The sequence below is a fragment of the Alosa alosa genome, chromosome 24, assembly GCF_017589495.1.
Source record: "Alosa alosa isolate M-15738 ecotype Scorff River chromosome 24, AALO_Geno_1.1, whole genome shotgun sequence".
Classification (NCBI taxonomy): domain Eukaryota; kingdom Metazoa; phylum Chordata; class Actinopteri; order Clupeiformes; family Clupeidae; genus Alosa; species Alosa alosa.
The window spans coordinates 18,521,568-18,531,567 of record NC_063212.1 but is presented as its reverse complement, the minus strand read 5'-3'; the positions used below and the strand labels follow the sequence as shown (position 1 = coordinate 18,531,567).

Here is a 10,000-nt window from a genome sequence, read left to right as displayed (position 1 = left end):
TGTTTTCCATCAAAGAGTTGACCGCAGGTAGGGAAGATAGTTCAATAAACTAGGATGAATGTATGTCCCCATGTTTGTGTATGGGGCAGGAGTAACACTTTACAGTAAGGGTAATCATGAATTATCATGAAATGTATTCATGGTTCATGAATTATCATGAAATGTATTACTTCATTCATTATTATCTCATGAATCATCAGGAATTGACATGAGTTCATAGTCTGTCATTTGTGACCTCATATTTGAACAGCACATCACTTAAAGCATTAGGTAAGGTGGGGACATCATTATAAATTATAATTTATTAAGCATGATCATGATTATTATAAAAATGTGTTCATCACTGCTCAAATTCTGATTTGAATACAACTTTGCCATTATTCACTGCTTTAGTTGAGGGGCCACAGACATGATGAACTCATGAGCAATTAACCTTAAATTCACGTTATCATGACGAACATGTTTATGAAATCATAAATCATAATGATGTACCCATTGTACCTAATGCTTTAGTTTATGTGTTGTTCATGCATGAGGTCATGAATGAAATACTATGAACTCATGTCAATTCCTGATGATTCATAAGATATAAAGGAAAGAAGTAATGCATAAATCATTAATTAATTAATGCATGAATTCATGATAATTTAATGTACCCTTACTGTAGAGTGTTACCGGGTGGATGTATATGCATACATACATACAGACATATAGTATATTCCCATTCAAGAATGAGCAGCTTACTTAACTCATTGAGTGCCAAAAGTGCCAAAAACGTTTTTTAAATTACGAAACTAAACACTCTAACACACCTTATATGTGATTTTGGGAACTCTGTGATGAATGGAAATGAAATATATGACGATCGAAACTCATGAAAACGCTAATCTGGGCATTTTATCTGGACATTTTATCATAACTTCGGTTGCCGCTTTGGGTCAGAATCAGTGACGATGCACGCCATCTCAAAAACCAGGCCATTTTCGTTGGGTCTATCACTAGGTGGCAGTCTCGCCAGGTCTCGCTGATCACTTCCCGGAAAGTTTTCAGGCAACACTTTATTTCATGAAAGACGTTATATCTCCATTTCTAGAAAAAAACATTCTAGATTTTGATGAAAACTAGCCACTGTTTAGCTTAGGATTTCAGGAACAGAGGCGTGTAGAAATACATGGTTTGCACCCACTGATAGCTGAAAGTCTCACCTTTTAATCGAGCCATTGTATGTGTTCATAGCTATAACACAGAATATGCTGTGGCTGTACAAAAATCATCAACAATGGTCTAGATTGCTGGCACTCCAGGACAAAGCTTCTGAAAACAGCTTGGCATTCAATGAGTTAAGAACACACTTAATTGATAGCGTATCAGCTGGTGTTACAGCTTATGTTATTCCTCTCATAGATTCCTTTGCCTCTTGTAAACACAAACAACGAGTGAGATGGCTGTTAGAGGAAATGTCTCAGCATGTCTAAGCAGGTGCAACCACTTAGCTGAGCAGCTCGCTGAGGCGTTGATTGGAGGGTCCGTCGTGTAGCCGTGGCATTCTGACAGTGATTGCATCTTTACGTTAGCGGCCTAGCAGCCTGTTTACAAATACCCAGAGAATGACAAAGCACTGGGGATGGGAGATGGGAGGGAGGGAGAGATAGAGAGAAATAACAGGTTTGGGGATCCAAACTGGGACGTGTCTTCTTTCTTTTTTACTTTCTTTTTTACTCTTCTCTTCACTCACTACATATTTAACCGTGCTGTTAGTGTGTTGGGTGTCAGGGACTCGGAAGAAGGACAGGAAGGGAGGAGTGTTTAAAAGGTATTTGTTAGTGTAGTTAAAGAAAGAGGAGGAAGAGAGGAGAGGGAGAGAGAGAGAGAGAGGAAACAGGAAGATATTGTAGTTGAAAAGGAAGACAGACCACAATGAAAAGCCTGTGGGGGGACTTAATGGTTTCACGGGACTGAAGCCAAAGCAAACATGACTGTGACTCCCATTCAGCTCAGAGTTGAGACCACAATGGCCTGTAAGGACTTTGCTTCATGCTCAAGGAGAAGGTTTTCTCTAACTGAAGGGACTGTAGAGAGACAGATGGAGAGAGAGGGAGAGAGAGAGAAAGAACGAAAGAAAGAAAGACAGAGACCTTGACATCTCTGCCACATAGTTATATTAACCTGTGTGGGACCTTGCACTTGCACATGTGCACACACACACACACACACACACACACACACACACATATATATAAATGCTATATCCTCCATTTTCATGAATAATTTTATAAATAATGTTATTCACACATACATACATACATACAAACATATAAATCTCTCTCTCTCTCTCTTTCTCTCTCTCTCACACACACACACACACACGTATACCAGTATGTGTGAAGAAATCCTGAGACGGAATCTCATTTTCGTTCACCCCCTCCTTTCACCTGGTGACACCTCAGAGCCACCGGATCCCCCTTACATAACCGCCATAGGAGAGACACAGTGGGGAGGGGAGGAGAGAGAAAAGAGGAGAAAAGGGACTGAAGCCAAAGCAACATCATGATCAGACTCCCTATCTCAGCCTACAGAGTTGAGACCACAATGGCCTGTAAGGACTTTGTTTCCATGCTCAAGGAGAAGGTTTCTAACTGAAGGGACTGCAGAGAGACAGGATGGAGAGAGAGGGAGAGAGAGAAAAGAACGAAAAGAAAAGAAAGACAGAGACCTGACATCTCTGCCACATAGTTAGTATTAACCTGTGTGGGACCTTGTGACCCTGCACATGTGCACAATAATAATAATAACACACACACACACAATAACACACATACATATATATAAATGCTATATCCTCCATTTCTCATGAATAATTTATAAATAATGTTATTCACACACACATACATACATATTAAAACATGGAGGCCCTCTCTCTCTCTCTCTCTCACACACACACACAATAATATCGAGCACTGCATGTGTGAAGAATCCTGAGATCGAATCTCATTGTTCACCCTCCTTTCACCTGGTGACACCTCAGAGCCACCGGATCCCCCTTACATAACCGCCATAGGAGAGACACAGTGGGGAGGGGAGGAGAGAAGAGGGGGGGGAGGAGAAAAGGGATAGGGGAGAGGAGATACAGTGGAGGAGGAGAGAGGAGAGGAGAGGGGATACAGTGGGGAGGAGAGGAGAGAGGAGGAGAGGAGAGAGGGGAGAGGGAAGAGGAGAGGGGATACAGTGGGGAGGAGAGGAGAGAGGTGGAGAGAGGGGAGGGGAGAGGGGAGCTGAGAGGAGAGAGGAGAAAGAGAGGAAAGGAGAGAGGGGAGAAGAGGGGAGAGAAGTGGAGTGGTGAGGAGAGGAGATGAGGGGAGGATAAGAGCAGAGGGGAGAAGTGTAGAGAAGAGAAGAGAAGAGAAGAGAAGAGAAGAGAAGAGAAGAGAAGTGGACAGGTGAGGAGAGAAGAGAAGAGAAGAGAAGAGAAGAGAAGAGAAGAGAAGAGAAGAGAAGAGAAGAAGAGAAGAGAAGTGGACAGGTGAGGAGAGAAAAGAAGAGAAGAGAAGAGAAGAGAAGAGAAGAGAAGTGGACAGGTGAGGAGAGGGGGAGGAGAGGACAGAAGAGGAGAGGAGAGCAGGACAATAACAGAAGAGGAGAGGAATATACAGGGGAGAGAAAACCAGAAGGGCAGTGCAGAGATGAAGAGAAGAGAAGAAAAGAAGAGAATAGAGTGAAATTAAGGTGAGGATAGAAAGAGGTGGATTGAGGAGGTCAATTTAGAAGATCAGATGAAAAGAAGAGGGGAGGAGAAGAAAGGAGAGAAGAGTGGAGGAGAGGAGAGGGCAGAAGACAAGAGAGGAGAGGAGAAAAGAGAAGAGGAAAGTGGAGGAGAGGAGAGGGGAGGAGACAAGAGGAGAGTGGAGGAGAGGAGAGAAAAGAGGAAGAGAAGGTAAGAAAAGAGAAGAGAAGAGAGGAGAAGAGAGAGGAAGAAAAAGGAAGAGAAGAGAAGAGAGGAGAAGAGAAGAGAAGAGAAGAGAAGAGAGGAGAAGAGAAGAGAAGAAGAGAGGAGAAGAGAGAGGAGGAAAAGGGAAGAGAAGAGAGGAGAGGAGGATAGCAGAGGTGAAAAGGAGATAAGACAGAAAGTGGGGGTTGGAGTCTCTGAGTTCATCAGCCATGATCCATCCAATCCTCCTCCTCTATCTCGCCCCCCACCCTCAACAAGCTCTCCGCAAGAGAAGATACTGACATAACCTCCACTTAAACTAGCCCACCCTTCTCTCTCTCTCCCTCTCTCTATCCCTCTCTTTCTCACGCTCTGTCTGGGAAGACTCTTCAATCTGTGCGCTCTCCACTCAAGGCCAGAGAATAGGTAGTTTTTGTGTTATGTAACCGCGAAGCTATCTTTCACCACCTCAAGAGAGCTCACAAAGGTGAACTCCAGCACCATCAGAGGTGTGTGTGTGTGTATGTGTGTGTGTGTGTGTGTGTGTGTGTGTGTGTGGAACATTGATGTGCAGTAAGTTTGTTCATGGTATGCCAATTTGAAAGCAGTTCCACTTTCAATTATTAAACAAACTGATCAAGTCATTCCTATCAGCCCTGTGCATGTGTGTGTGTGTGTGTGTGTGTGTGTGTGTGTGTGTGTGTGTGTGTGTGTGTGTGTGTGTGTGTGTGTGTGTGTGCCACTATGCGGCTAAAGGGTGCAGGGTTAGTAAACAGTAACTCAATACCCCAGGCATCAGCAGTCACCTAAGCATGGGAATCCTGGTCACTCTGCGTGACTGAAACACACATGTGCGTGCTCTCACACACACACACACACACACACACACACACACACAGCATCAGCATATCAGAGCAGAGTGCATCGCCCAACCTAGCATGAGTGTGTGTGTGTGTGTGTGTGTGTGTGTGTGTGTGTGAGAGAGAGAGAGAGAGAGAGAACAAAAGAAATGAGAGGAGAGAGAAAGTGTGTGCTAGTAGTTGAGGGTGGGGAGCAGGCACATATCCTCTCGTTCTGGCCCTGCACCCCACTAAAGGAAGTGAGGTGTGAATGTGACTGCGCCATCAGAGTCCGTCCAACCTGAGCGACTGCTACCCCCTGCTGGGTGTCAGCCGAATCACGTCTCCTTCACAACCTCCTCCAGGGCCATTTCCACGGCAACACGTGCCCTCCCATTCCCATCCCTCATCAGATGGTTTCCACCTTCAGGAAGGATTGACTCGCAACACCGAACAAGGCTACACACACACACACACACACACACACACACACACACACACACACACACACACACACACACACACAGGTGTAGGAAATCCGATCACAACGTACAACGTAGTGACTACAACAGAGTGACAAAGGAGCAGAATGCCCAGGGTTTAAACATGAAGCCGCAATGTATATTTGACAAAAAAAGCCCATTAAAATTCCTATGGAGCAACAGTCTCTGTCCACAATCCTGGACCTAGAAGTTAGATCTCAGAAATCATCAGAAATCCTGCACCGTGGCAACAGAAAGTAGCTCACCATTCTCATTACTCTCAAAACTACAATTTCTGTTCAAATATTTATCTGCAGAGGACTCCAGTATCACTGGAATATACAGGAACCTAACAATACCACAGGAAGGAGTATGTGTACCCATAACCTATAACAATGCATGTGATTGGTCGAGCAGATTGCAATGCACCACTCCCTGTCAATGGCCTTTTTTTAAATAAAATAGCATCTGATTGGTCAAGGTGTTTGTTCTGCACCATTTCTATATTTAGTACCTATTAACAATCATAATAATCCTCACAATCACCCTTACATGCTAAAACTGACAATAGCAACCTTGCAGCATCGACTCTGATAGATCCGAGACACGATCAACACTGACTCTGAAAAGGTTGCATTGTCTGCTCATGTCTCATATCTATCTGAGATCCAAGCATCTCTTCAGCCTCCATCTCATACTAACCAATGCAAAGCGGGGACCCAGCAATCCGAGTAATATGGCACAGAGTGTGTGTGTGTGTGTGTGTGTGTGTGTGTGTGTGTGTGTGTGTGTGTGTGTGTGTGTGTGTGTGTGTGTGTGTGTGTGTGTGTGAGTGTTAGTGTGAGTGCCATTCGTTTCTCTCGTGGCGTAAGGGGACGTCTCCTTTGATTTCGAAATTGTTTTATTGAGGTGCTCTTTGTTCTTGCATTATCCGCACCACCGAAGCGGAAAGGGCCTCAGAGTGGCGGAGGAAGAAACTAATAAAAAGGTGCCAGAGAGAAAGAGAAGGAGGGAAAGAAGTGGAGAGATAGAGAGAGAGAGAGAGAGTGAGAGAACAAACGAAGGACTAGACAAGGAAGGGGCTGGCAGGCGAAATAAAATTTTATGGCCGTGAGATTTTTTATAGATATGGATCCACCTCAGTGATATAACATAAAAAATTTCACTCCAACACATCACTGAACCTTTTAGCCTTCATGGCTGCCAACTCATATCTTAAATACACCTAAAAACTTACACTCACACATACGTAGGCGAATGAAGGAAAATTTACTGTGACATTGTAGATGCGTGTAATATGCCGATTTGCTGTGTAGTTAGCATACATTTTATCGGATCTATTTTAAGCATTAATCTTGCTGTGCATCTGTGTGATTTACTGTAGAGAAAATGCATGGTATACGTTAGCGACTACGAGGCCTGGCGGTGAACGCAAACGGGGCTGTTGATGTAAATTGGCTGTTAACCTCAATCACGGGCAACCTGCTTAATTCACCGGCTTGATCATCATTTGTTTTGATTACGCGTAAGTGCCATTTTTCCCCTCACCCCCGCACACACATGCATATTCATGCCTCTCGTCTTGTCTCCTGTATCGTACGCAGGAAACACATTTGAATTCATTAAAGGCGCCACCTCTGCTCCGCAATGGCAGCGGCGAACAAAAGTCATGATTTCAGCTATATGTCGCAAAACAGGCCACGCTGATTTACATCGAGGGGAACGTGGCGCAGGCCCTGATGAGCACCTAATTGAAAAGGTGTCTCCCTCTGTGTCTTCCTTGGGAGCAACAAGGCGTGGCAAAATTTGTTCCATGTAGGCACTCAAATGGCCAACACGACAACAGGGGGAACAATCTGGGCTTTGACATGTAGACACGTTAGTGCCCCGCCAGCACAGAAATGGCTAACGCGGTGCCGAATGAGCAAACTGTGTTAACGTGTGTTCCCCAGATGGTGTGCAAAGCACAGGTGACAATTAGAACACAGTTAACGAGGCCCACAGGGTATCGAAGCGTGACATACAAGCACAACACACACACATAGTTTAACAAGATTCCCTCTGGTACAGGTGAAAAACGAAACAAAAGGATGAATGCTGGTATAGGCCTATGTAGAGTACACGCATGCACAAACACACACACACACTACACTAAATACTGGACCCAGACATGGTGTATATGGAAACTGGTCAGATGGATAGAAGGCCATATCAGATCAAGATGGCCACCGGCTACTTACCAATGAACCACAATACCTCTGGATCAGTCACGTGATTGGGATCACTATTCTAATGAACATTTTGTGGAGTTGTCCCTTAATTTACACTATAAGCGGTCCATAACATATGAATGACACCAGGCAACATTTTCGTGTTAATTAATCATCTTCGTAAGTTGGTATATGGTTAAATGACTCATTACGGGGCGAATGAAGGCTCTCTCGCCCGCCCCTACTGCCTGTAGGAAGAATATCCCACTTGCAAGTTCGGTTGTATCCTACCCTTCCGACCCGAAGCAGGATCAGTTTACAGCACAGAGGCAGGCTAACGAAACGCTAGAGATGGTTGCAAACGTGTGTATAAGAGCCGGCGAAGAAGCAGCGAAAACCCTTGACGGAAGACGCAAAGAAAAGGAAAAGAGCTTCAGACCAAGCGAGGGGGAGTTTCGTAGAGAAAAAGCATCAGGCTTGCCTGGTGTCCCTTTAAAAAAAAATTAATTATTGAATTAATAAACTGCAGTAGTCCTTCAAAATTATTCAATAATTGTTTTCTTGATGGAGATGCAGAAAATGAAAATAATCAATGCAGAACATAATATATTTTTAAACTAGAAGAGCATTCGAAGAGCACAGGCCATCACCAAAGTCAACGCAATGAAAGTGAGACTGAATTTTCTGAGTGAATCTATATATATATATTATGTTAAAAGTTATATTTTCAAGGCAGTGTACTACACAATATTTAGCATTTAGACATAGGCCTACATTTCAATAATAATCCCTGAAAAGGAGCTCTTATTTTGAAATGTCTCTTACTTCTTAAAAACCTGCAAAAGGGAAAATAGAGTTCAAATATGGGGTGTGTTTCCATCCATAGTGTTCATCAATAATGAAGAAGGCCAAGATCATAATCATAATGCATCGAGAATCTTTTCATAATTGAATTGTGACCTTTTGAATCTTAGTCGAAAAGGTGACAATTTCATAATCGAATTGTGACCTTTTGAATCGTAGTCGAAAGGTGACAATTGTCTCTAAAGTCCAGTGCATCATCATAGATTGTATTACACTCTGGAAACGCTCTGCAGGAGTCATATGAAGATGATGTTGTAGTGCGGCATGCCGTCATGGAGGAACAAGGGAGAGAGGGAGTGAACACATACCTCAGGCTCCTTTGGAGACTCTTCCCTCTTTTCTGCAGAGTCCATCCACTGCTGAAGCCTTGTGTCTGTATCTATGAGTCTTAAAAGACACCAAACAAAAGAAACACACTGGCTGTTACTGAGGGGCTTGAAAGGAAAAAGAAGAAAAGAGAAGAAAAGAAAAGAAAAGAAAAGAAAAGGAAAGAAAAGAAAAGAAAAGGAAAGAAAAGAAAAGAAAAGGAAAGAAAAGGAAAGAGAAGAAAAGAAAAGGAAAGAAAAGGAAAGAGAAGAAAAGAAAAGAGAAGAAAAGAACAGAACTGCCCCCAAGTGTGAGACAGCGTTGTGTAATGATTGCCATAAAGGTGACAAGGAAAACATTTTTTTTCCCCCCGGAAGCGGTGAGCTTACGCTGCAAGAAATGACACCTGGGAAAGATTGCCCCGGCGGCCCCTGCCTATCGCCACATGTGACGACGGCATTTCGCAAACACAGCAGGCCTCGCTGAAATGTCATCTGTCACACTGACCAAAAAATGTGTAGCTGCCAACACTGGACTCATCTACACAGCCAAGTCTTGTGTCAAAATACATTGTTTTCTTGAAAACCAATCTCTTTTGGACCACGTAGCTTGACTGAATCCATACTTTTAATCTGAATCTTTTCTTATTATTTGTGATTAGGTGACTGCCAAATTGTTGAAGAAAAAAACATGAAATACACAGATTATTGTTTCTATACCGCTATAGACAATCCCTCAAGACATTTGTAAGTCAAGTGGAAGAAAAAACATTTATTAAGCCATTGAAGACTGGTGAGAAAACATGACCATCTGGAGACACAATAAGCAGGATATTCATTGAACTATGAGTAGTGAGGCCTACAGTAGTGTGTTTGATATTGAACTTTTGCTTATAAGTAGTAGTCCTCTCTGGAAAGAGTCCAAGAGTCCAGTCCTGGGGCTAGTCGGAAGTGTTGTGTGTGGGAAGCATCGGCTCACTGGCCAAGTTTGCATGATTTTTATTTGGGTTACAGCTGGGTTTTTCTGAGGCAATGCTTCCGTTCCACTGAGAATCAGGCTGGAGCACTGGGATGTGTAATTGGTCGGGCGGTCATTTCATTCGTTTGATTTCTTCGTCACCTTTGAAATGTGATTTCACTTGGCTCAAAAGTCGATGCACCCTGTGCATGTTAAGCTAAGTGAACAGAGGGATTTGTGTTAACATCTTGGCCCGGTAGATATAGCAGCAGTTTCGCAATATGAACACTTTCCAAATCCACCGTGATGGCTGGGGCTCTGTCTGTAGTGAAAGTCACAGAATACTACTTTTTCTCTCCGTTTTCTTCTCCTTCTGCTCCTGATTTAGAATCAGTCGGTCTGCAGCGAATATGCATG

At 43.4% G+C, this 10,000-nt stretch overlaps 1 protein-coding gene across 1 annotated transcript in view; it reads right to left on the bottom strand.

The window, feature by feature from the left end:
• LOC125289302 (glucosidase 2 subunit beta-like) overlaps positions 1-10,000 on the bottom strand; it is a 98,927-nt gene that overhangs the window by 53,168 nt on the left and 35,759 nt on the right. The window contains exon 8 of the mRNA XM_048236056.1: positions 8,629-8,707. Within this exon, the coding sequence (XP_048092013.1) occupies positions 8,629-8,707 (79 nt within the window). The remainder of the gene's footprint in view (positions 1-8,628; positions 8,708-10,000) is intronic.